Source organism: Vipera ursinii (genome assembly GCF_947247035.1).
Source record: "Vipera ursinii genome assembly, chromosome: 1".
In the NCBI taxonomy this organism is placed as follows: Eukaryota; Metazoa; Chordata; class Lepidosauria; order Squamata; family Viperidae; genus Vipera; species Vipera ursinii.
In genome coordinates, this window is record NC_139512.1 from 15,496,244 (window position 1) to 15,523,569 (window position 27,326).

The window sequence follows — 27,326 nt, forward strand, 5'->3', positions numbered from 1 at the left end:
AAATTCACGTTTAACAAATGTTTCACTTAGCGACAGAAATTTTGGGCTCAACTGTGGTTGTAAATTGAGGATGACCTTGGCCACTTTAAGATGGCTGGACTTCAACTCCCAGAATTCCCCAGCTACCAGCTGGGGAATTCTGGGAGTTGAATTCCAGCCATCCGAAGACCATGGCTGGCTGAGGAATTCTGGGAGTTGAAGTCCACCGATCTTAAACTGGCCATGGTTGAGAAACATGCATTCTTCAAAAACAACACACTAGCCTGACACTGTAACCAACAAACCTCGGAGGGATGGGTTCACACAACCACCTGCCTGGCTTAGCGTGATGTCTGATGACACCCAAAGGCGCTTCTCCTCAAATGGTTTAAATCTGATTTAAATCACGGCTCAGGTTTTTTTTCCCCCTACAAAACTATGGGATGGCCTTGTTGCTGTTCGTTGCTTCCATGCTTCTGTAAAGTCTCTATCTTGGTTTCTCCCCCCCAAAAAAGTGTTTCAGACAATCCTTGAGAGGGCGGGCAGGAGGAGGAGGAGGGATTTGGAGAGCCTTTGGTGTCAGAGGGAGGCTCTGATGCACTGTAGGACTCTCAGCCTGGCCCCTCCAATCATGTTCCTCACGAGGCTCAGCTGTGTGAGTACGAGGTGTCAGAGGAGTCACAGCTAAATCTGTTCAGAGACGCTAGGAGCAGAAGGCAATCCAGCAGAGCAGAGCAGAGAAAATCAATGAGGCAACTCAGTGAGAGGAGGAGAAGGCAGTGAGAAGCCACGCCTTGGGACAAATAAAAGGGGAAGGTGTGGGCGGGGCTGGTTGCTGAAGGCAACCGTTCTGAGACATTCAAAGAGAATCCTGGTCTGTTCTTGCTAATCTGTTTGACTCTTTTGTTTGTTGTTGGACTCTTGTTGGATGTTTTGAATTCTGCTGCTTTTTTGTTTGAAAGACTTGGATCATTTTTGAACTGTAATTAAATTTTGATTGGGTTTTTCCCATCCTATTAATTTGTCAAAAGGAAAAAAAGGGGTTGTCCCTGTCACACAAACAGGGCCGGTCGTAGGCTGGAACAGAACACCAGGTTTGTGTAGAGTCCACAACCACCACGACTTTTTTAGACCTACCTGTCGATCCGCCCACGACGAGTATCGGACACTGGGGGCTGTAGCTCCTCTCCTTCTCGGCTTTGATTGGGCGCCAGGAGCCATCCACCAAATATTCAATCTCATCTGCATCCTCACATTCTTTTAAGATCTTCGACAGGAGCCTATAGGGGGACGGAGAACCCAGCTGGTGATTTCAGATTCCGGAAACTCCAGGGCCATGTTCTGCCTTCCCAGGAATGGCTTCCATCTCAGAGGGGGTGTTTCAGGAAATGGTCACGGCAGAGAGATCACCAACCCCAGGCTCACCAGATACCAGGGCATCCGATTCCCGCTCCAACCAAAACCGGGAGCCAACTTAATTTTAATCAGCAGTCACAATTTAAAATTCCTGCAGAGGAATCCTAAAGATCTTGGGAGAACGTCAAGGGACAGATCATCCAAGTTTTGTGAGATGTGGCAATTCTCTAAGGCACCGGTCCCCAACCTTTCTGGCTCCAGGGACCGGTTTCGGAAGAAAATTGTTCTTCCATGGACCGTGGGAAGGAGAATGGTTTTCTGTGTGCAACCTAGCTCCTGTGCATGCGTAGCTGAAGCTTCATTCACTAACAGACCGCTTGCATGGACCAATTCCTAACAGTCCACAGACTGGAGGTTGAGGACCCCTGCTCTAGGTGGGTTTTTTTGGAAGGGAAAATAGCCGGAAAGGACTTTGAACCACTCTATTACACCATTTATGAAGATTCTGTCTCCTCCCAAATGAGGTGATCCTAAAGTGGGTCGGGAAGACGCGCGGCTTGCTGTGGGAATGTTGGTGGGAATGTTCTTGATGGTTCCTGGGCTGTTATTTGCAGTTTAATGTCTGAGTTGGTCGTTATCAATTCCTGGTAAACAATACCCCAACCAAGAAACTACCAACTCAGACAAAACAGCAAACAACAGCCTAATCGTGAAACTACCACTTGTATATAATAGAGAGCAAACCCCGCTTCCTTTTAGCACTGATGACGTTCCCTAGTTGGGTCATGAAACGTCTGCCAGAAAACCACCCAGCTGAGAGAGCAATAGGGACCTCAATGTTTCTCGGCTCTCCTGGGACTCCTGTAAAGAGGTGACCTGCTTTGTGCTGGCAAGTAACTGACTCAACTAACCCGTCAATCATCAGCTGATCATACGTGGCTGGTTTGTCACACACCGGACACATCCACGTGGGTTTCTTCTCGTTCATCTGCAGGTAGAAAACCGCATCGAAGCACTGCAGGTGGGCACACGTTTCCGCCCGACACGGGACCGACAGGCGCATCTTTACTAGCTTCGGAAGAGAGGGAAAAAAAGACCGCATGACAGCCACAAGCCAAAAAAGGAATCTAGAATAGATCCTGATCAAATACAGAATCAGAGTTCGGGGGGACCTTCAAGGTCTTCTGGTCCAAACCCTTGCTCAAGCAGGAGACCCTAGACCAGAGTTCCCCAATATTTCCAGCTTTGCAGACTGGGGGGGGGAGAACCCCTCGTGGCCCACTAGTGGGTTGGGGATCCCTGCCTTATACTATTCTGGACAAGTGGCTGTCCAGTCTCTTCTTAAAAACCTCCAGTGATGGAGCACCCACAGTAGCTGGAGGCAAGCTGTTCCATTGGTTGACGGGTGGATGGTGGAAGGGAGGGAGGGTGGTTAATTGGAGGGAGGCAGGGATGAATGGATGGATGGATGGACAGCTGGTTGGTTCGTTGGTTTGTTGGAGGGAGGGAGGGAGGGAGGGAGGGATGGTGGGTGGATGGAAGGATGGAGAATTGGTTGGTTGGAGGGAAGGAGGGTGGGTGGATGGATGGATGGATAGATGGGTTGTGGAGAGTTGGTTGGTTGGAGGGAGGGAGGGAGGAATAGATGGATGGATGGAAGGGTGAATTGTTTGGTTGGAGGGAGGGAGGGTGGATGGATGGATGGGTGGAGAGTTGGCTGGTTGGTTGGAGGGAGGGAGGGAGGAATGGATGGATGGATGGAAGGATGGAGAATTGGTTGGTTGGAGGGAGAGTGGATGGATGGAGAGTTGGTTGGTTGGAGGGAGGGTGGATGGATGGAGGGAAGGGTGGAGAATTGGTTGGTGGGAGGGAGGGAAGAATGGATGGATGGGTGGAATTGGTTGGTTGGAGGGAAGGAGGGTGGGTGGATGGATGGATGGATAGATGGGTTGTGGAGAGTTGGTTGGTTGGAGGGAGGGAGGAATAGATGGATGGATGGAAGGGTGAATTGTTTGGTTGGAGGGAGGGAGGGTGGATGGATGGATGGGTGGAGAGTTGGCTGGTTGGTTGGAGGGAGGGAGGGAGGAATGGATGGATGGATGGAAGGATGGAGAATTGGTTGGTTGGAGGGAGAGTGGATGGATGGAGAGTTGGTTGGTTGGAGGGAGGGTGGATGGATGGAGGGAGGGAAGGGTGGAGAATTGGTTGGTGGGAGGGAGGGAAGAATGGATGGATGGGTGGAATTGGTTGGTTGGAGGGAAGGAGGGTGGGTGGATGGATGGATGGATGGGTTGTGGAGAGTTGGTTGGTTGGAGGGAGGGAGGGAGGAATAGATGGATGGATGGAAGGGTGAATTGTTTGGTTGGAGGGAGGGAGGGTGGATGGATGGATGGGTGGAGAGTTGGCTGGTTGGTTGGTGGGAGGGAGGGAGGGAGGGAGGAATGGATGGATGGATGGAAGGATGGAGAATTGGTTGGTTGGAGGGAGAGTGGATGGATGGATGGATGGGTGGAGAGTTGGTTGGTTGGAGGGAGGGTGGATGGATGGATGGAGGGAGGGAAGGGTGGAGAATTCGTTGGTGGGAGGGAGGGAGGAATGGATGGATGGGTGGAATAGGTTGGTTGGTTGGTTGGAGGGTGGATGGATGGATGGACGGATGGAAGGGTGGAGAATTGGTTGGTTGGAGGTAGGGAGAAATGGATGGATACTGTAGATGGCTGGTGGTTGGTTAGTTGGTTGGTTGGTTGGAGGGAGGGAGGAATGGATGGGTGGGTGGAGAGTTGGTTGGTTGGTTGGTTGGAGGGAGAGAGGGAGGGTGGATGGATGGATGGATGGAAGGGTGGAGAATTGGTTGGTTGGAGGGAGGGAGGAATGGATGGATGGGTGGAATAGGTTGGTTGGTTGGTTGGAGGGAGGGTGGATGGATGGAAGGTTGGAGAATTGGTTGGTTGGAGAGAGGGAGGAATGGATGGATAGATGGCTGGTGGTTGGTTGGCTGGTTGGTTGGTGGGAGGGAGGGAGAAATGGATGGATGGGTGGGTGGAGAGTTGGTTGGTTGGTTGGTTGGAGGGAGGGAGGGTGGATGGATGGATGGATGAAGGGTGGAGAATTGGTTGGTTGGTTGGAGGAAGGGAGGAATGGATGGGTGGAATAGGTTGGATGGTTGGTTGGAGGGAGGGTGGATGGATGGATGGATGGAAGGGTGGAGAATTGAAGGTATGGAGGAATGGATGGCTGGCTGGTGGTTGGTTGGTTGGAGGGAGGAATGGATGGATGGATGGGTGGGTGGAGAGTTGGTTGGTTGGTTGGAGGATGGATGGATGGAGAATTGATTGGTTGGAGGGAGGAATGGATGGAGAATTGGTTGGTTGGTTGGAGAGATGGGTAGAGAGTTGGTTGGTTGGACGGACGGAGGGATGTGCTTCCACAAGGGGGAGAAACGGGCTACTTGGCCTTCCAACCAGTAAGTTGGAGCAGAAGTTTTAAAAATGGTGAAGAAACTCAGAGACCAGATTCAGAGGCTCAAAGTTTCATGGCAGTATTTGACACACCCCCAAATCAGTTCCGACTGACCAGCCACCTAAGGCCGTTGGCCAGCAGACGCACCCTTGAGTTTCTCTATTCAGAAGGGCCTTTATTTGAAGCTCCGCTTGGCAGCACAATGCTTACCGGGCATATTAAAGATACTCTGACGCCAGTGGTGGCAATCTCGCTCTCTGGATCCAGCCGCAACTTCTCTTTGACTGCAGGGTTGGGGAAGCGGGAGGGGGGGAGTTGAAGGGTGTGGAAGAGGAAGACAGAATCAAAACCAAGAAACGGTGAGTGCTGAGGTTTGGTCGCCTCAATTCCCTCAAAGATGTAAGACAGGGGCAGGCAACCTCGGCACTTTTATGACTGGTGGACTTCAACTCCCAGAATTCCTGAGCCAGCCTGGCTCAGCTTGGAAACCTCTCCCTTTCTCCTCAGCATGGCTGGCTCAGGAATTCTGGGAGCTGAAGTCCACATCATAAAAGAGCCAAGGTTGCCTACCCCTGGCCTAGGCCATATAAGACAGGTGTTTATGCTTCCATTTCCTTGACTTCCTAAGAATATTTCCCAGAGCAGGCAAACCCCTCTCTTGAAAGCAACAGAGGAGTGTTTACTGTGCAACAGGAAACTGTCCCCATATGTGTGTGTGTGTGTGTGTATGTATGTATGTAGAGTTGGAAACAACTAGCACACATGTGCAGGGGAACCTTTACCTTTACCTATATATGTATGTATATGTATGTATGTATGTGCATATGTATATGTATGTGTGCATATGTATGTGTATGTGTGCATATATGTATATGTATATATACGTGTGCATATATGTATATGTATATATACGTGTGTATATATGTATATATACATATGTATGTGTGTATGTGTGTGTATGTGTGTGTGAGTCATAATCATAATCATAATAGTAAAGTTGGAAGGGACCTTGGAGGTCATCTAGTCCAACCCCCTGCTCAGGCAGGAAACCCTATGCCATTTCAGGCAAATGGCTGTCCAGTCTCTTCTTAAAAACTTCCAGTGTTGGAACATTCACCGCTTCTGGAGGCAGGTAGTTCCACTGGTTAATTGTTCTGTCAGGAAGTTTCTCCTCAGTTCTAGGTTGCTTCTCTCCTTGACTAGTTTCCATCCGTTGCTTCTTGTCCTGCTTTCAGGCGCTTTAGAGAATAGCTTGACTGCCTCTTCTTTCATTTTGTTAGATAGCACCCAGTGTTCGAGTCTGTCCAGATCCTCCTGTATCTTAAGCCTATCTTCTGGAGTATTGGCTATTCCTGCCAGCTTGGTGTCATCTGTAAATAGTTCCCCATCTATCCCCTCATCCAAATTGTTGATGAAGATGTTGAAGAGCACTGGGCCCAGAACAGAGCCCTGGGGCACCCCACGACACACTTCCTTCCATGTAGATGCAGTTCCATTGAGGACCACACGCTGAATATGGCCGGTCAGCCAGTGTGTGTATGTGTGTGTGTGTGTGTGTGTGTGTGTATCTCATAATCATAATAGTAAAGTTGGAAGGACCTTGGAGGTCATCTAGGAGGTCATCTCTCTAGATAGATAGATAGATAGATAGAGAGAGAGAGAGAGAGAGAGAGAGAGAGAGAGAGAGAGAGAGAGAGATAAAGGTAAAGGTTCCCCCGCACATGCGTGCTAGTCGTTTCCAACTCTAGGGGCCGGTGCTCATCTCCGTTTCAAAGCCGAAGAGCCAGCGCTTGTCCGAGGACGTCTCCGTGGTCATGTGGCCGGCATGACTAGACGCCAAAGGCGCACGGAACACTGTTACCTTCCCACCGTAGTGGTCCCTATTTTTCTACTTGCATTTTTATGTGCTTTCAAACTGCTAGGTTGGCAAAAGCTGGGACGAGTAACAGGCGCTCGCTCTGTTATGCGGCACTCGAGATTCGACCCGCCAAACTGCCGACCTTCTGATCGACAAGCTCAGCATCCCAACCCACTGAGCCACCGCGTCCCTTAGATATAGATATATGACAACCTTTATTGTTATTAATTTTACACTGGCCCACATTAAAAATGAAATCCTGTTGCCTGCTCTGAAAAGAAAGTATATATCTACCCATACACATACACCAGACATGTCAAACACAAGGCCCGGGGGCCGGATCCGGCCCGCGAAGTGGTTTCATGCGGCCCGCGAAGCCATCCTGGAAACAGTGAAGGAACGGCCCCCACTGCCCTGGCCCTGGCCCAGAGACCCTCCTTCTGCCAGAGACCCTCAGATCTGTTCCACTCCTACCCAGGCCCCCAATAGGCACCCTCGATACGAACAATGTAATGCTGGCCACGCCCACCCAGTAGGCCATATGCACTTTAGCCATGCCCACCCAGTAGGCCACGCCCACCCTGGCCATACCCACCCGGCCCCCTGAGGGCAACCGCAATGCTGATGTGGCCCTCAATGAAATTGAGTATGACACCCCTGACATACATAATACACATATACACATGCTATACACACTAACACACACAGACACACACAGAGATAGATGTGTATGTGTGTGTGTATACTGTATAGAGATAGATAGATAGATAGATAGATAGATAGATAGATAGATAGATAGATAGATAGATAGATAAATAGAGATGATGGAGATAGAGATGGATGGAGATAGACAGAGATGGATAGATGGATGGATGGAGGTAGATACACACACACACACACACACCATTGTCCATTTCGAACACATAGCGGAAAGAGAAAGCTTGAGAGTTCACAAGGTTGATGTTTTGCATGAGAAAAAAACGGTGACTGAATCTGGATGTTCTGCTTCGGTTACCACGAAGCCCCCCCCTTCCTCCCAGAAGGGAACAAGGAAAACAGGTCGTGAAGAGGATGTGTAGTGTCCCCAGACAATCATGCAGATGCTGCTCAAGCAACGCTTATGTGCCACGTCCTGGATGGAAGGGAGGGAACTGCCAATAATCTTTTCGGCCATCCTCACCACTCTCTGCACCGCCTTCCTGTCCAAAGCAGGGATGCTTCCAAACCAGACTGTGATGCCGTACGACAGGATGCTCTCCGTCATCCCTCTGTAGAAAGTGGTCAGGACAGGGGAAGGAAGATGTGCTTTTCTCATGCGGCGCAGGAAATGCAGGCACTACTGTGCCTGCTTCACCAGTTTCTCGCTGTTCAGCGACCAAGCCAGCCTACTCCTTAGCTGCACACCCAGGAATTTGATGCTGCTAACCATCTCCACAGGTGAATTATTAATACACAGAGGGGTGATAATAGTTGATATCAGATCAATTGGATGTAGTCACTTTGAATGTGGGCAAATTTTGTTATGCTGTCTGCAAAATTAGGCAGACTTTGACTATTTGCTGATGATCCACTACCAATTGTTAAATATCTTGTCTTTCAAATATTTTCTTATGCTTATTCCTAACGTTGGTCTGCGATGGCAATAAAAATCATTACTACATTTCCTCGACTCCCAATTCTGCGACGTAAACTCCTTCAATCACCTTCCGGGCTAAGTCGAAGATTCAGGCACAGGGGCCATACACTATCAACCTTGCGAACTCTAAAGCTTCCTCCGTTACATATTCACGATGGACAGTGATTAATATTTATATCTTTTTAAGAAACATATAATATGGAAAGGTGTAGGTCTATATATACGTTATATATAGTATGTTTAAATGTGTGTTATGCATGTGTACACTCTGAGAGCAAGCAACTAAATTTCATTTTTAATGTGTGCCATTGTGCTCACAGTAAAAAAAATGACAATAAAGGTATTATATTGTATTGTATTGTATTGCAGGGACACGGTGGCTCAGTGGGTTAGGACGCTGAGCCTGTCAATCTGAAGGTCGGCAGTTTGGCGGGTCGAATCCCGAGTGCCGCATAACAGAGCGAGCGCCTGTTACTCGTCCCAGCTTCTGCCAACCTAGCAGTTTGAAAGCACGTAAAAATGCAAGGAGAAAAATAGGGACCACTGTGGTGGGAAGGTAACAGTGTTCCGTGCGCCTTTGGCGTCTAGTCATGCCGGCCACATGACCACAGAGACGTCCTCGGACAAGCGCTGGCTCTTTGGCTTTGAAACGGAGATGAGCGCCGGCCCCTAGAGTCGGAAACGACTAGCACACATGCGCGGGGGAACCTTTACCTTTTATTGTATTTTAATTGTATTGTATTGTATTGTACTGTACTGTACTGTTCTGTACTGTATTGTATTGCCGAATGAGAGTTGAACCAACTCACCGAGGGCCTTGCACAGTTCGGGGTGTTTAATGCCGATGGTTTTTAACCGCTGCAACAACTCTGCCGACGTGGTCTGTCGCACCAAGAAGAGGCCCACCGAGTAGCTCTGTAAAGAACAGGGAGAACAAAAAGTGTGTAATGCCCTAAGCACAATTCTCTAAAAGACAGGGAGTCCTTGACTTATGGCCACAATTGAGTCCAGAATTGACGTGGCTCAGTAAGAAATTTGTTAAATGAGTTTTGCCCCACTTTTTAAAATGGCTTTTCTTGCCACGTTTGTTAAGCGAATCACCGCAGTTCCATTGGCAACCCGGTTGTTAAGTGAATCTGGCTTCACCACTGAGGTTTCATGACCCAACTAAGTAACATCATCAGGGCTAGAAGGGGATGGGATAGGAGGAGGACGACGATGACAACTGTGGGGTCCTTGGTGCTCTCTGAACTTGTTGATTTTCTTGCAGATGTTTCATGGCCCAGCTAGGTAACATCATCAGGGCTAGTGTTATTTTTATCACTCCAAAAAGAAGTCCCTCCGTCATGGCTGGAACGCCCAGCGGAACATCACAGGTACCAGAAAACCAGCAAGCTTTGCCTCTCCCAGGCCCGATGCAGTGTCAAAGACAGCTGGAAAAGCAAATCCCCGCCCCACCCTGGGCCAGTTGCTCCAACCCCTGAAATGCAGGCGAGGCCTGCTGGTGCCGAAAGCGGGGGAAAATCAAGAGAGAAGGCGAGGGCTGCTTGCTTCCCCCCCCGCCCTCCTTCCTGCCAGCCGGCACAATACTCACCTTCCCGTAATTGCCCCAGATGATGGTGATGCGGTTGGTGGCGGAAGACAAGTACATGAGATGAGTAAGGTTGATGGGACGACAAGGCCTCTTCGGTTCTACCCCGGGCTTGTTGGAAGGGTAGTAGCCCTGGAAAGAGAGAGAGAGAGAGAGGGAGAGAGAGAAAGGGGCTGTCAGAAGACAACCAAGAAGAGCGCTGAAGAATCTGCTCTCCGTTGGTCGAGAATGATGAAGCCACACCTCAGCGGTGGGAAGACTGACGTCAGACGCCGTAAAGCAGAGGCCCCCGATTTCTGGGTTGGGGGCCCAGAGCGAAAGGGAGGGGCAGGCGCCTTTAAGGGTGCGTACGTGAAGCGAACAGCGCCGCGAGCGTACGCGTGCCAGCCAACAGGGCCGCGAGCAGCCCATGCAACGCTCGAGCCCGCGTGGCAACACGGTGACACGAGCACCCACGTGACGCTCACAATAGTGCCTGAGGGACACTCGTGGTGACACTGTGCCCACGCGATACACTGACGCTAGTGCCTGGATGACGCTTACGCCGATGCTAGTGCTTGGGCGATGCTCGCGGCGGCGCTAGCCCTCACACGAGGCTCACGTGACGCTAGCGCAAGTGGGGAGATTGAAATGCGTGCGCACACACGCGCGCGTGCTCTGGCCCACTACTGGCCCGCTGCCCACAGGTTGGGGACCACTGCCACAAGGGAGACCTTGTGATGCCAGTCAAGCAGGGGAAAATCAGGAAGCCCAGGCCGTTCAAGGTGAATATCACGGTTTATTGAAAACTTAAGCTGTCTACAATAGGGGTCCTCAACCCTATTACCGGGCCCGAGACTATTTGCAACTGGGCCACGCGAGCAGTGGGCCGGTGTGCACGCACAAGCACCGCTTGACTTGTGTTGAGTGGCAGGCCGGCGTGCATACCTACGCTCGCAGCTTGCACGCTGCAGCTCGTGTGACTGAGGGAGAGGGGAACCAGGCTGCGTGCGTGGCAGGCCAGCATGCACGCAGTTCAAATAGTCAAGCTGCGTGTGCGTGCACGGGGACGTCGGCCCGCCACTTGTGAGAGTGGAGCTGTGCGCGCGCACAGGCTGACCACTCACACAGCCCAGTTCCCCCTCTCCCCCCCCCAGCTGGGCCGCTAAGCTGCAAAGGTCGGGGACCACTGCTCTACAAGAATCTGAACTACTAACAGTCAAAGCAAATTGGCGGTAGGTAACAGTCAATGGAATTCAAGCTGGGCTGGACTTAGATCCTGTTCTGTCCCAGCCTACGTATGTGCTTGTTAGTTCACAAGGCAACCCCTAATTTAGCAGTAGATTGGACATATCAACCCCTTTTATTGAAATTGCAGACCTTGTCCACAAACAGAACAGAGCATGGAGCCAACAGAAAATAAATCACTGGTGACATAAACAGACCATCATCTCTTGACACAGAAGTTCTGGTTGCCTCCAGCAAGCAGCCCTGCCCACACATTGCCTTTTTGTTACGCAGCCCCCAAGGCGTGGCTTCTCACTGCTTTCTCCTTCTCCCCTGGAGTCACCCCATTGCCACCTTCTGATTTACTTGTGTGACCTGTCTACGTTTACCTGCGTCTCTGAGGTCTTCCAACTGTGCTGCCTCCGAGTCCCACTCATCCTCCCAGCCCAGCTGGTTTTCAGCTTGACCACGAGTGGAGGGGCCAGGTTCTTCCTCACTGTGTAAGTCTGGTAACTCATCAGAGCCTTCCTCCGACTCTGATGTCTCCCCAGGCCCCTCCTCCTCTGATTCCCCGGACTCAGCTGCCGGGATCACAGGCTGGCACGGAATCACAACAGATCCTTTGTGGGCGCAAAGGGATTCCAGACTCATGACGTGTTTGACCCCTCCGTCCCTCGGATTCAGCCTGGTTATCTCCTACAAGGACCCTCCAACCTACACACCCTGCAGTCCTCAGGACAAGCTCTGTGGGTACGGGTAGTCCTCGACTTACGACCACAATTGAGCCCCAAACCTCCCTCGCCAAGCCAGACAATTGCTAAGTGAATTTGGCTCCATTTTATGACCTATTCGCCAGAGATGTTAAGCGAATCACTGCAGTTAAGTCAGTAACGCCACAGTTGTGAATCTAGCTTCCCCCTTGACTTTGCTTGTTGGAAGGCTACAAGTAGGTGGTCACGTGACCCCAGGGCACTGCAACCGCCATGAATGCACGCCAGTTGCCAAGTGTCTGAATTCTGATCACATCACCACAGGGATGGCCCAACGGTCGTAGGTGTGAAAATTGGTCATAAATCACTTTTTCCAGTGCTGTTATAGTTTTGGTCCCTAAATGAATGGCATTAAGTCGAGGACTAGCAGGTCGGGCACACGGAGATGGGTCTGGCTGCCCGTCAAAGGTAAGCCCGGCTCAAACAGACGTGGCTCACTGATTCTCCCGGAGAACGTCTGAGAATGACTTACCGGAACCGAACAATAACTGTGGTTGACTTTCACAGCGATATTTGGGGGGTATTGGTCTTCCTGAGGGCAGCTGGTGTCTGTGTAGCAGATCCTGAGAAAGGGAATACTGGTTAGAGATCAAGATGGGAGAGAACCATAAACGATACGAAGATGTAGACGCATGTGTGTACGTGCACGGTCTACATGCACGAGGTCCTCGGCTTACGACCACAATTGATGCCCAGATGTTTTCTTGCTCAGTGAGACGTCTGTTCAGTGAATTCGGCCCCATTTTACGGCCTTTCTTGCCACAGTTGTTAAGGGAACCAACCACTGCAGTTCTTAAATTAGTAACCCGGTGGTTATGTGAGTCTGGCTTTCTCCATTATCTTTTGTTTTGTCAGAAGGTCGCAAAAAAAAAGGGGGATCGCGTGACACACCCACACACCCCCGGGACACCGCACACGTCATAGAGATGAGTGAGTTGCCAAGCATCCGAAGTCTGATCACGTGACCGTGGGGATGTCGTGACGGTTGTGAGTGTGAAAAAAGATCATAACTCAACTTTTTTTCAGTGCCATTGTAACTTTGAATGGTCACTAACGAACTGTTGTAAGTCAAGGACTACCTGTTTGTGTATGTGTGTGTGTGTGTATGTATGTATATGTATGTACGGTGAGCACATACAGCACAAGACATCGTGGGCTATCCCCTGACACCACTGGAAGACCTCGCCAGGGCCCGCTGCCTTGGAAGAGTGAGGAAAACTCTCAGGGACGACTCACACCCTGGTCGGTATCTCTTTACTCTCCTACCATCGGGTAGGACCGTGGTGGCAAACCTATGGCACGGGTGCCACAGGTGGCACACAGAGCCTTCTCTCTGCGGGCACGCGTGCGGTCGCCCCAGTCCTAGGCCTTCAGCTGGGTTTTATAAAACCTTTTCGCTTTAGGCCTCCGCCGCCATGTGCAAAAAAAAAAAGTTCAATTTCAACTTCTCGCGGGGGGGGGGGGGAAAAGATATCGCAAAGTTGTGATTGATTTGATATAACTTTTTAGTCCCACCCAATCTGCCGTTATCACCGCAGCCACGCCCACCCAATGGGCCACACCCACCCAGCACCCGATGATACCTAAGTGGGTTTTGGGTTGCAGTTTGGGCACTCGGTCTCTAAAAGGTTCGCCTTCACTGGGGTAGGAGATACAGGAGTATAGCCAGCCGTACCAACAGGCTGAAGCATGGGCTGTCAGGCTCCTGAATGGGAAATAAATTTTATAAACTTTATGTATGATTGACTTGTAAGGCTGGTGCGTTGTGCAATTAGCGCACATGGTGTAACAAGATGGTGGGTTTGTTGTCACTGTGAGTTGACAAAGGGAGGCTCAGCCAATCTCAATTTCTCAATATACATGGTGCTACTTGGACAATAAAGGTTCATTCATTCGTGTGTATGTGCGCATGCGCACACGTGTACCCTTCTCAGGGTACCGCCGGTTAAGGAATGCCGGCGGGTTATTCCCAGGGGAAGGGCGTTCTCTGTGGGCGTGCCAGCCCTATGGAACCAACTTCCCATGGAACTCAGGACTGCCCCCGACCTTCGCTCATTTCGCCGGGACTTGAAAACTTGGTTCTTCGAGCTGTTTGGCCCAGACTGAGGGGTTTTAACACACACACACACACACACACACACACACACACACACACACGTCTTGCAGGCTAATTCTGCTCCCTGCCAGCAGTTTGATTCTCTCACCTCCGTCCTTCCGAGGTCGGTAAAATGAGGAGCCAGACTGTTGGGAGGGGCAATAACCAACCCAGTGATGCCCTCGACGTGATGTCCCGTTGCCTGGAGGCGGTCCGGGTTTGGATGGGGAGAAACAGGCTTCGTCTCAATCCTGCCAATACTGAGTGGCTGTGCATACCGGCATCTTGGGCCAACCAGGTTGTTCCATCACTAATGATGGGGGGGTGAGGTGCCCCCCGTTGATAGGGCTCGCAACTTGGGCGTCCTCTTGGATTCACGGCTCAATTTCGAAGATCACATAGGAGCCGTGACCAGAGTGGCTTTGGCCCAGCTTCGTCTGGTGCGCCAGTTGCGGCCCTATCTGGACCGAGATGCCCTACGCACAGTCACCCATGCGCTCGTGACCTCCCGTTTAGACTACTGCAACGCTCTCTACATGGGGCTGCCCTTGAGGACCACTCGGAGGCTTCAACTGGTGCAGAATGCAGCTGCACGAGTTGTTATGGGAGTTTCCCGATACTCCCGTGTAACACCTCTTCTCCGTGAGCTGCATTGGCTTCTTGTTGCCCTCCGGGTGAGATTCAAGGTGCTGGTGATGACCTATAAAGCTCTGAATGGCTTGGGTCTGGATTATCTAAGGGAACACCTGCTGCCGGCATCAACTTCCCATCGTCCTGTGCGCTCCCACAGGGAGGGCCTTCTCAGGGTACCGCCGGTTAAGGAATGCCGGCGGGTTATTCCCAGGGGAAGGGCGTTCTCTGTGGGTGCACCGGCCCTATGGAACCAACTACCCACGGAACGTAGGACTGCCCCCGACCTTCGCTCATTTCGCCGGGACTTGAAAACTTCCGTTCTTCGAGCTGTTTGGCCCAGACTGAGGGGTTTTAACTAATTTAATTTAACTAATTTAATTGGGTTTTAGTTTAATTTCAGGGACTGTAATTTAATTGTAGTTTTTAACTGCTTTTAATTTTTGTATCCTATGTATTTTAATTCTCCCTGTAAACCGCCCTGAGTCCTACGGGAATAGGGCGGTATATAAATTTAAATAATAAATAAATAAATAAATAAGCTGACTCTATAAACCGCTTACAAAGGGCTGTAAAGCACTATGAAGTGGCATATAAATTTAAGCGCTATTGCTATTCCCTCCCTTCCCCTCCCTCTCTCCTTCCTTCGTGCCCTTTCCTTTCTACCTTTCTTTCCTTTCCTTCCTGCTACTCTCTCCTTCCTTCCCTTCTTTTTCTCCATCTTTTTTTCTCTCTCTCCCCTGCTCCCTCCATCTCTTATTTCCCTTCTCTTTTTTCTCTCCCTCCTTTTTCTCTTCCTTCCTTCCTTCCTCTTGCAAGAGCTGTGGCGGCGCAGTGGTTAACGTGCGGCATCGCAGGCTAATTCTGCCGACTGTCTGCAGTTCGATTCTCTCATCGGCTCGAAGGTTGACTCAGCCTTCCCTCCTTCCGAGGTCGGTAAAATGAGAGCCCAGATTGGTGTTTTTTTGGGGGGGGGGGGCAATATTCTGACTCTATAAAAACCGCTTAAAGAGTGGCATATAACAGAGGTCTCCAAACCTTTTGGGCACCAGGGACCGGTTCCGCGGAGGGAGGTTTTTCCGCGGACCGGAGGGTTACGTGGTTTTGTGTGCTGCCTGCATCCCACGGATGGGGCTTTGCTTGTTTGTGCGGACCGGTTGCTGGCATGCCGCGGCCCCGGTACTGGTCCACGGACCGGGGGAGTTGGGGACCCCTGGCACATAAGTCTAAGTGCTATTGCTATTCTCTCCCTCTCTCCTTCCTTTGTGCACTTTTCTTTCTACCGGTATCGGTACCCGCTGCTGTCATCCTTGGTTTCACTTTAAGGTAAAAAGGTAAAGGTTCCCCCGCACACGCGTGCTAGTCGTTTCCGACTCTAGGGGCCGGTGCTCATCTCCGTTTCAAAGCCGAAGAGCCAGCGCTTGTCCAAGGACGTCTCTGTGGTCATGTGGCCGGCATGACTAGACGCCAAAGGCGCACGGAACGCTGTTCCCTTCCCACCGTAGAGGTCCCTATTTTTCTACTTGCATTTTTTACGTGCATTCGAACTGCTAGGTTCTTCAAATTTGACTTATGGGAGAAAGCAAGGCGTCATTCCTCTTCCTCCTCCTCCCCCCACCCCCAGCTCAGATAAGGAAAGGCAGAGAGGATTTAACGAAAAGCAGGAGTTGCGTTCCCTTTCTGGGCGTGTTGGCAGGGTGATCAAACTTGATTTTTATATCAGAAGTTGACACAGGAGAAGAACCAAATCTACCCGCAATTCACCCTCCGCATTCTCCAAAAACGTGGACAGAATTTTGACTCCTGCCTGGGGAAGGGAGTTGGACTAGAAGACCTCCAGGGTCCCTCCCGGCCCTGTGATTCTATGATTCAATTGCAAGGCAAGACTGCCCCCCGCCCCGCCCCGCCCACCTACTCAGGAGCCGGAAGGCGCCAGGAAGGCTTGCAAATCTTCTCCATTCCAAGGTCAAAACTCTTTTGACGACAAACACGCCTCTTGCAAAGGTCTGGAGGCGGTTTGCCCAGGATCTCAACTCTCGGGGGCCCTGCCTTGTTTAAATCCCTTCCACTCCATCCCTGTTTCTTTTTTGGGGGGGTGGGGGGGAGAAGAGGGTTAATTGGAACCTGGGCTTACCTGAGGACAACCTGGACTGCTCTCACGCCCGGCTGCAACTCCCTGTCAAAAAAAAAAACACACACACACACAAAAAAAACAAACGACAAGAGCACACAACTCAAAAGACCAGAAAAACCACAATTTAAGCAGATGGAAAAAGAACAGGAAAAGAAAAAAAGAAAAAACGAGAAGTGGCCAAAGGAAGCAAGTTCTCTCGAACTGACAACTCTTCCGTCGTGGCCTGAGTCCCGGATCAGAGCCCTTTCCCCCCCCCCACCCCCCCCGCACTCTGCAGAAGGACAGGTGAACCGTCGCCCCGAAACCTGTCATTCGGAGGCCGCGTCATTAAATCGAGCAGGTTTGGACGAAAGAAGCGAGCTGGCCCTAAAGCGAGTCACAGGACGGAGGGCTGGCCCACAGGGGTAGCCCGAAGGCGGCTCAAATCCCGGGAGAGATTGCACTGAGGCGTCCACAAAACTGCGCCCGGCGTGGTCGCTAGGACTCCACGCTCCATCAGCCACAGCCCGCTGGCCAAGCAGCAGCGGGGAAGAGATGAGGAGAGTTCCCCCGCAAACTGACGAGCCCGCACGCTCGGTGGAGAAATGCATCTCGCTGACAGGCGGCCCTCGAGTTACGGCCGTAAGCGAGCCCGTTGAGTCGGGCCGGTTGGTAAGCAGGCCATCACGTGACCGTGCCCTGTTTTATGTCCCTTTTCTGTGGCAGTCGCTAAGTGAACATGGCAAGCAAATGCTGTGCTCATTAAGCGAATCCATAGTTTGCTAAGGGCAGACTTTTGCCGGAAACCATCTTGACTATGGGGGGCTGTAAACATCACATGACTTTCTTTCTTTCTTTCTTTCTTTCTTTTCTTTCTTTCTCTTCTTCCTTTTTCTTTCTTTTTCTTTCCTTCGATCCTTCCTTCTCTCTCTGTCCCTTCCTTCCTTCCTTTTTCTCTCTCCTTCCTTTCCTCCATCCTTTCCTTCCTTCCTTCCTTTTTCTTTCTGTTCCTTCTCTCTCTCACTGTGTCTTTCAAAACTTTGAAATCCAGGTTGTAAAGACCGTTTTGAGGCTCCATCGTGACTTCGAGTGGTTGCTAAGCAACCAGTCGTAAGTCAAGGCCAACCTGTATGATTGCCGAGGGACACTGATGCAACCGTTAGCAACTGATCCCTTAGGAGCACCAATCAGAGAGATGCCATTAATGCTCCCATTTTCCTGGAGCAATACTGAGGTTGAGAGAGATGCCGTCAGTCTATGGTAGGGGTAGGCAACCTCGGCTCTTTTATGACTCGTGGACTTCAACTCCCAGAATTCCTGAGCCAGCCACGCTGAGGGGAAAGGGAGAGGTTTCCAAGCTGAGCCATGCTGGCTCAGGAATTCTGGGAGTTGAAGTCCACGAGTCATAAGAGAGCCAAGGTTGCCTACCCCTGGCCTAGGCCTAGGCTGCTTTATGACTGGTGGAGTTCAACTCCCAGAATTCCTGAGCCAGCCACACTGAAGGGAAAGGGAGAGGTTTCCAAGCTGAGCCAGGCTGGCTCAGGAATTCTGGGAGTTGAAGTCCACGAGTCATAAGAGAGCCAAGGTTGCCTACCCCTGGCCTAGGCCTAGGCTGCTTTATGACTGGTGGACTTCAACTCCCAGAATTCCTGAGCCAGCCACGCTGAGGGGAAATGGAGAGGTTTCCAAGCTGAGCCATGCTGGCTCAGGAATTCTGGGAGTTGGAGTCCACCAGTCATAAAGGAGCCAAGGTTGCCTACCCCTGGCCTAGGCTGCTTTATGACTAGTTGACTTCAACTCCCAGAATTCCTGAGCCAGCCACGCTGAGGGGAAATGGAGAGGTTTCCAAGCTGAGCCATGCTGGCTCAGGAATTCTGGGAGTTGGAGTCCACGAGTCATAAAAGAGCCGAGGTTGCCAAAGATGGTATTTTTAAAACAAGGCCGGACTTTCCGCCGCTGGATTGGCTAGCCTGCCACAAGACCTGCCAAGAAAAAAGAATTTTTTTCTCTCTCTTCATTTTGCCATTCACCACTCCAACGGGGGGGGGGCCTTCAATCTGGCATGGGACTCGCAAGGATATTTACCTGGAATTCCTGATCAGCTCGACCTGTCGTGGCGTCAGGGCAAAGACACAGGGACTCTCTTGAAGTTTCTCGTTGTTCTGCGGGACTGGACAGGGAAGGCAAAAAGATCGTCAGGAGAGCAATTCGAAGGGAGACAGGCAGCTGCCAAATCTCATCAAAACGTCACTGCCACGGATGACACGAGACCAAGGAGATCTGGCTGAAAGCCCGACTACTGGAAGCGGAAGCAAGAAAATTTATTTTTATTTATTTATTTATTTTAATCCCATTTATATCCCGCCCTTCTCCGAAGACTCAGGGCGGCTTACAATCTAAGAAGCACAAATCAACGTGCTTAGCAATAGCCTTCATTCTATGTATATGCCTGCTTATTAGGGCTTTTGCCCACCCCCCAAGCGGCATTATTACAAAGTCAGCTTATTGCCCCCAACAATCTGGGTCCTCATTTTACCTACCTCGGAAGGACGGAAGGCTGAGTCAACCTTGAGCCTGGTGGGACTCGAACCTGCACTAATGGCAGGCAGCTGGTGTTACGTAAGGAGGCATTAGCCCACTGCTCCACCAAGGCTCTTAAAATGGATTAGAGGTTCCTCTGCGGGATCCTATAGCAACACCTGCCCTGCAGAGGGACTTCCCAAGCCAAGAAAAACTTTCATCGGTCAAAGAGAGTAATAGCAGTAGTAGTAATAATAACAACAACAATAATAGAGGAGAAAGAACTGGAGAAGGTAACAAAATACAAAGGCCTACAAATAGAAATAGAAAGACTGTGGCAAAGGCAAGCAAGGGTAGTACCAATAGTTACAGGCGCCTTGGGTGCAATCCCAAAACAACTGGAGTGCCACTTGAACACCATCATCGGCATTGACAAATTTGCCATTAGTCACTTGCAAAAGGCGGCCTTGCTAGGAACTGCTTCCATCCTGAGACGAGATCTGTAATACCATCCAACATCCACATCTGCCTATCCCGGGTGCTTGGTAAGGACTCGAGAGGTAGACAAAAATGCCAAATCCAGTCTGAACATCTGGCTGACTGCGCGATGATTAATAATAATAATAATAATAATAATAATAATAATAATAATAATAATAATAATAATAATAGGAAGGGATCTTGGAAGTCATCTAGTCCAACCCCCTGCTCAGGCAGGAGAACCTATACCATTTCAGGCAAATGGCTGTCCAGTTTCCTCTTAAAAACTTCCAGTGTTGGAGCATCCACAACTTCTGGAGGCTTCTGGGGTCTGTAGTTCATGGTTGAACTGTGGGGGTGCTTGGCGCTCTCTGAGCTTGGTGGACCCAACTAGGTCACATCTTCAGCACATGGCCCTGCCTACTTCGGGCAGGCTAGGGCCTGGGCAGTGTCGCGCTTCTCTTCGGATTCATGCCACCCGGCTCAGCCTCTTGGCACTGTGTGGAGAGCACCCCGCTGCCTGCCAAAATCGGGCAGGCTGGGGGCTGGGCAGCATTGCGCAGATAACATTAACTCTCATGCTGTTCATGGCCACTTCCAGGCGATGGTGCATTTCTTCATTCCTCACCAAGGATGACACTTCCCTAGCTGCGTTTCTTACTTGTTATTCTCTCTCAACTCAAATATTTTCCCACTACTCTTGGAAGGAAGGAAGGAAGGAAGGAAGGAAGGAAGGAAGGAAGGAAGGAAGGAAGGAAGGAAGGAGAGGAAAGGTCTGAGGGAAGTCCTGCCTTAGTCCTTCCCTGCTGCCCTTTCACCATCCCCTTGCCCCCTCCTCCTGGCCTATCCTGGGGGGGGTCTCCCATCCTATTGCTTAGGAAGCTTTGGATACAAAGCCAGGTCTCCTCACATGGAGAAGGAGTGGGCTTCCCTCTTGACTTTGCCCTCATACCCATCATGAGCAACCTGGCTAAGGAGAGCAAGCACAGCAGCAGCAGCCTTGAGGAGAAAGGGGAAAGTGGGGCTGGGCTTAGTGCCGCGGGTGCTTGAGGGCTGGGCTGGGCATTTGATCTCCATGCCACCATCCAGGCCCCCCCACCACCACCATAGCCTGAGGAACAATGAGGCTCCTCCAGTGGACCATGCCTTGGCACTTGCCCCGGTCCCATCTCCTTCTGCCAGAGACCCTCAGATCTGTCCCACTCCTGCCCAGGCCCCCACAGGCACCCTTGAAACGAACAATGTAGAGCTGGCCACGCCCACCCAGTAGGCCACACCCACTCACCACGCCCACCCAGTAGGGCACACCCACCCTGGCCACACCCACCCGGCCCTCCAAGGGCAACCGCAATGCTGATGTGGCCCTCAATGAAATTGCGTTTGACACCCCTGCCTTATTCTATTTTGTAATTCTATTCTATCCTAGTCTATTCTAGTCTAGTCTAGTCTAGTCTAGTCTATTCCTATTTATTCTCTATTCTATTCTATTCCTATTTATTCTCTATTCTATTCTATTCTATTCTATTCTATTCTAGTCTATTCCTATTTATTCTCTATTCTATTCTATTCTATTCCTATTTATTCTCTATTCTATTCTAGTCTATTCCTATTTATTCTCTATTCTATTCTATTCTATTCCTATTTATTCTCTATTCTATTCTATTCGTCTATTCCTATTTATTCTCTATTCTCTTCTCTTCTGTTCTATTCTATTCTATTCCTATTTATTCTCTATTCTATTCTATTCTATTCTATTCTATTCTATCCTGTAATTCAATTCAGTTCAGTTCAGTTCAGTTCAGTTCTATCCTATCCTATCCTATCCTATCCTATCCTATCTTATCCTATCCTATCCTATCCTATCCTATCCTGTAATTCAATTCAATTCAATTCCATTCCATTCCATTCCATTCCATTCCATTCCATTCCATTCCATTCCATTCCTCAGTGTGCAAGGAGGCCGTTCTCCTACCTATGGAAAATATTCAAACCTTCAAAATGCAGCTGGAGCACAAATGGTGCTGCATGTTATTTACCGTCAGTTTTTCATCGGCTGTTCCCGTGCCCAGAGCCTCCCCTGAGCGGCTGGAGAGATTTGGGAAAGAAGAAGAAAATCAATAGAGCCGAGTAGAAAAAGGATTGTAAATGGAAGGGAAGCAGCTGCATGACACAGCCGCCGAAGTGGGGCAGGCATCATTTCTTTTTATTTTTTAATGGCCCTTCCTTTCCGCCACGGCTGCGTGGCCTCCGTAGCAGACCAGCCCAAGAGGAGAGAACTTTTAAGGTCCAAACCTGGCAATCCGTTTCTCATCTAGGAGTCTCTGCGTTCAACGTCTGTTCGGTTTTAGATTTGCCAAAACACGTTCTTACTTTGTGCATTTGCAGGTAGCCGCTGCCTTACGGCCACAATTCAACCCAAATGTCTATGGAGATTCTCAGTCATCCAGACTACGGTCGTCCCAAAGTTGCTTTTTCAACTGGACTTTCTCTTGTTTTTCCTTTGAAGAGGTTTCGCTTCTCCTCCAGGAAGCTTCTTCCGCTCTGACTGGATGGTGGGGGAAATGGAAGGATTCACACTCCTTGCAGACAGCCGGTCATTTGCCTTGTTGTCGTGCAGGGGGTCTTCAAACGTGGCCCCTTTTTGACTCGTGGACTTCAACTCCCAGAATTCCTGAGCCAGCATGGCTCAGCTTGGAAACCTCTCCATTTCTCCTCAGCGGGGCTGGCTCAGGAATTCTGGGAGTTGAAGTCCACGAGTCATAAAAGAGCCAAGGTGGCCTACCCTGGATAGGGTTTCCTGCCTGAGCAGACGGTTGGACTAGATGACCTCCAAGGTCCCCTCCAACTACCCCTGGCCTAGGCCTAGGCCCCTTCATGACTCGTGGACTTCAACTCCCAGAATTCCTGAGCCAGCCACGCTGAGGGGAAAGGGAGAGATTTCCAAGCTGAGCCATGCTGGCTCAGGAATTCTGGGAGTTGAAGCCCACGAGGCATAAAAGGGCCAAGGTTGCCCACCCCTGCTGTAGACCAACTACATCCGGTGGAACTACTGGTTTGTACCTTTAGAGGAGGGGGTCTCCAAACGTGGCCCTTTTATGGCTCGTGGACTTTAACTCCCAGAATTCCTGAGCCAGCCATGCTGAAGGGAAAGGGAGGTTTCCAAGCTGAGCTATCCCTCGCTTTAGTTCAATCAGGGTTGTTTCCAGGTTAATGCTGAGCCCAGCTGTTTTTTAAATGTCTCAAGGCTCTGATTTAAAAGTTTAAAAAGTAAGGAAGTGAACAGCACCAGAAACTAATCTTGCCAACATCCACCACCCCCTTCCCACCCCCACCCCCCGAGTACAGGTAATCCTCGATTTACAACCATTTGTTTTGTGACCGTTGCAGCATCCCCGCGGTCACACTATCCAAATTTAGACTTTCTCTAAGGGGGTTACTGAGTCAGCACACTGCACGCACACACACACACACACACACACACACACACACACACACACACACACACCAACAATCTGGGTCCTCATTTTACTGACCTCGGAAGGATGGACGGTTGAGACAACCTCGAGACGGTCAGGATCGAACATCTGGCAGTCGGCAGAATTTGAGGGAAGGAGGGCAATAACAATAGCACTTATATACTGCTTCACAGTGCTTTATATCCCCCTCTAAGCGGTTTACAGAGTCAGCCTGTTGCTCCCAAAGATCTGGGTCCTCATTTTATCCACCTTGGAAGGATGGAAGGCTGAGTCCACCTTGAACGGGTCGAAGTGCTGGCAAAGAGTAGAGTCAGCCTGCAATGCTGCATTCTAACCACTGGGAAGGAAGAAAGGAAGGAAGGGGAGAAAGGGAGCTAAAGGAAGGGAGGGAGGGGAAAAATGAAGAGGAGGAGATGGGAAGAGAGAGAAGGAAGGAAGGAAGGAGGGAGAATGGTGGATAGAAAAGGAAGGGAGAGAGAGAAAGGGAGGAAGAAGGAAAAAATGAGGAAAGATGCAGGGATAAGAGAAAAGGAAGGAAGGAAGGAAGGAAGGAAGGAAGGAAGGAAAGAAAATGATGATAGAAAAGGAAGGAAGAGAAAGAGACGAAGGAAAGAAGGAAGGAAGGGAGCAAAAGGAAGGGAGGGAGGGGAAAAAGTGAAGAGGAGAGGACAGGAAGGAAGGAAGGAAGGAAAAGGAAGGGAAGGAAGGAAGGAAGGGCAATAGCAATAGCACTTAGACTTATACACCGCTTTACAGCCCTCTCTAAATAGTTTACCGAGTCAGCCTATTGCCCCTCATTTAATCCACCTCAGAAGGCTGAGTCAACCTCAAGCTGATTGGGATCGAACTGCCGGCAGTTGGCAGAGTCAGCCTGCAATACCGCGTCTAACCACTGCGCCACCGTGGTTCCAATGGAGCAAGATTTGGTTTAACAACTATCTGGCTTAGCAACAGTAATCTGGAGCTCACTGGGGGTCGTACGCCGAGGACTACCGGTGCCGAGGACCTTGAAAGGAGACCGTTTCGACACAACAGCTCATCCCTCTCAAGCCGAAAAGATTTTAAACCCAGGGGCTTTAGACGGCGAGGAAAACAGTCCAGGCCTCTTTGCCACGGGAAGATCGCAATAAACGCAAGCTTCCTGCCTACGTTCCCCACTTCGCCCGCCGTTGCTGTCCTGGCATTTTGCTAAATTTAATTATGCTAATTATGAGGTGTTAATTCACAGCAGGGTTTGCCAAGGCCTCTGCAGCTGAAGGGGAGACGTTAATCTGAGCGGATCTAGAAGGAGGGGAGGCATCTCTCCGAGCTCGCTAAGAGCGCCCAGGAAAGTGGAAACGTTGGCCAGCCCCAAATGGCAAGCTTTTGATTTCCACCTTTTTAAACACAGCTCATCCTCAAGATACGATCACAGCTGAGTCCGACCTTTCTGTTGCTAAGCCGAGAGACGTTTGCGAACGAGAATTTTGCCCCCCATTTTATGAACACTCGAGTCACGGGTTGTCAAGGGAACTAACCCCTGCGGTTGTTAAGTTAGGGACACGGTTGCTAAGCGAATCTGGCTTCCCCCATTGACTTTGCTTGCGTCAGACGGTCGCAAAAGGGGATCGCGCCGAAAGCGTCATCAATAGGAGCGTCTCAACTTTGATCATGTGACCATGGGGGGGGCGGGGCGGGGTGTAAGGTCGGTAAGCGTGAAAAATGGTCACGAGTCACTTTTTTTGGGGGGGTGGGGAAACTTTGAACGGTCACTAAATGAAGTGTTGTCAGTCAAGAGCTACCTCTAAGGATTGAGGTATTTATTTAAAGAGCTTAGATGAGGTTGTCCCAAAAGTGCTTTTTTCAAGAGGCAACTGGAGTTTCTGGCTTATTCCCGGGAAAACAAAAACGAGGGCTTCACAAAGGCAGGGCACAACACAGGACAACAAAATCCATCAGGAGGAGATTCAGCCGCCCATCTGCATTGGAAAGACAGAGGCCGCTCTTTCGAGGACAGCCGAGTCCACATTTTGGACAGAGAGGACCGCTGGTTTGAAAGAGGGGTCTGTTGTGATTCAGGGTCAGCCTGTGGGTTCGGCAGTTGGGTCGGACGACGACTCAGAGGAGGAGGGGGGTGTTGAAGATCTTGCTGATGATAGCCCTCAGGCAGGCCCCTCCCACTTGGTCACCACGGAGACCCAGCTGTGTGAGCCTGACAGCGTGGATGAAGAGGACCCACAGCTGGCCCTGTTCAAGGACGCCCGACGCAGGAGGCAGTCAATCAGGAGTAAACAGAGGAAGGCAATGGGGCACCTCGGAAGGAGGCAAAGAGAGGCCACGCCCTGAACTCTTTATAAAGGGAATGTTTGGGGAGGGCTGGTTTGCTGAAAGCAACCGCTCAGATAGTGTTTCAAAGCTCCTGTATCTTGGTACGTGTCTTGTTTGTTTTTGTAATAAATTTGGCAGACGTATTCCAGCCTCTTGCCGTTTATAAAGGGGTTGCCTTTTCTGCAAGGCCGGTAGCAGGCTGGTACAGAACAGGGTCAAAGAGGCCATCTAGGTCAAAACTGAACAGCCCTCTCTCAACCTAGAACTAAGGAGAAACTTCCTGACAGTCAGAACAATTAACCAGTGGAACCACCTACCTCCAGAAGCGGTGAATGCTCCAACACTGGAGGTTTTCAAGAAGAGACTGGCCAGCCAATTTGTCTGAAATGGAATAGGGTTTCCTGCCCGAGCAGGGGGTTGGACTAGATGAACTCCAAGGTCCCTTCCAAGTTTATTATTATTATTAATTATTATTAACAGAAAGGGATGCGGTGGCTCAGTGGGTTAGGACGCTGAGCTTGTCGATCAGAAGGTCGGCAGTTTGGCGGGTCGAATCCCGAGTGCCGCGTAGCAGAGTGAGCGCCTGTGACTCGTCCCAGCTTCTGCCAACCTAGCAGTTCGGAAGCACGTCAAAATGCAAGGAGAAAAATAGGGACCGCTACGGTGGGAAGGTAACGGCGTTCCGTGCGCCTTTGGCGTCTAGTCATGGCGGCCACATGACCACGGAGACATCCTCGGACAAGCGCTGGCTCTTCGGATTTGAAACGGAGATGACTACCAGCCCCTAGAGTCGGAAACGACTAGCACGCATGTGCAAGGGAACCTTTACCTTTACCTTTTTATTATTAACAGAAGGGGAGGGACATGACATGCTTCACCTCCTGTCTACAACACGGTCCTTTCGGCAGCTCCAACAAGGCTCCACGGCCATTTGCCCCACTCAGGTGACCCTGAGGACACAGATAAGCCTCCAAGTGGCCTCAAGGACTCTCTCAAAGGATGCAAATGACCAGCTGTCTGCAAGGAGTATAAATCCTTCGCTTCCCCACCATCCGGTCAGAGCTGAAGAAGATTCTTGTTTGTGCGGACCGGTTGCTAGCATGCCGTGGCCCGGTACCAGTCCACGGACCAGGGGTTGGGGACCATCACCCCCCCCATTACAAACTAACAAACAAACAAACTGAAGCCCAGGTCTTAAAACATCCTGCCCAACTACGAAACTGCCAAACCACGGCTCGGAAACTGCCACGGCTGAGTCCGCACAGGGCACGAAGTCAAAACAAACCACAGATTGGCTGAATGCGACCTGCAAACCAGGCCAGAGAATCTTGGGAGCTGTAGGCTGGTTTCGGAGGCCAACTTTGGCCGGATGCTAGAAAACAGGAGCTTATAGCGGAGAAGGACGGAGTAAAAAAATAAAAAATGAAGTAGATCAAATTGAAGTACAGGTAGTACCCGACTTACGACAGTTTAAGTGACCGCTCGAAGTTACAACGGCGCCGGAAAAAGTGACTTAAGACCATTTTTGACACTTTACGACCGTTGGAGCATCCCCCCCATGGTCATGGTGGAGCAGTGGGCTAATGCCTCCTTAAGTAACACCAGCTGCCTGCAATTAGTGCAGGTTCGAGTCCCACCAGGCTCAAGGTTGACTCAGCCTTCCATCCTTCCAAGGTAGGTAAAATGAGGACCCAGATTGTTGGGGGCAATTAAGCTGACTTTGTAATAATGCCGCTTGGGGGCCCCCGAAAGCCCTAATAAGCAGGCATATACATAGAATGAAGGCTATTGCTAAGCACGTTGATTTGTGCTTCTTAGATTGTAAGCCGCCCTGAGTCTTCGGAGAAGGG

General features: G+C 50.5%; 1 protein-coding gene across 1 annotated transcript in view; it reads right to left on the reverse strand.

The window, feature by feature from the left end:
* Positions 1–407: 407 nt before the first annotated feature.
* PIAS4 (protein inhibitor of activated STAT 4) overlaps positions 408–27,326 on the reverse strand; it is a gene marked incomplete at its 3' end in the record, with an annotated part of 46,286 nt that continues 19,367 nt past the window's right edge. Inside the window, exons 3-11 of the mRNA XM_083350352.1 lie at positions 18,779–18,863; positions 16,715–16,756; positions 12,328–12,418; positions 9,883–10,011; positions 9,098–9,203; positions 5,005–5,078; positions 2,247–2,407; positions 1,117–1,259; positions 408–508 (exon numbers count right to left, since the gene is read on the reverse strand). Of these exons, the coding sequence (XP_083206478.1) occupies positions 408–508; positions 1,117–1,259; positions 2,247–2,407; positions 5,005–5,078; positions 9,098–9,203; positions 9,883–10,011; positions 12,328–12,418; positions 16,715–16,756; positions 18,779–18,863 (932 nt within the window). The remainder of the gene's footprint in view (positions 509–1,116; positions 1,260–2,246; positions 2,408–5,004; positions 5,079–9,097; positions 9,204–9,882; positions 10,012–12,327; positions 12,419–16,714; positions 16,757–18,778; positions 18,864–27,326) is intronic.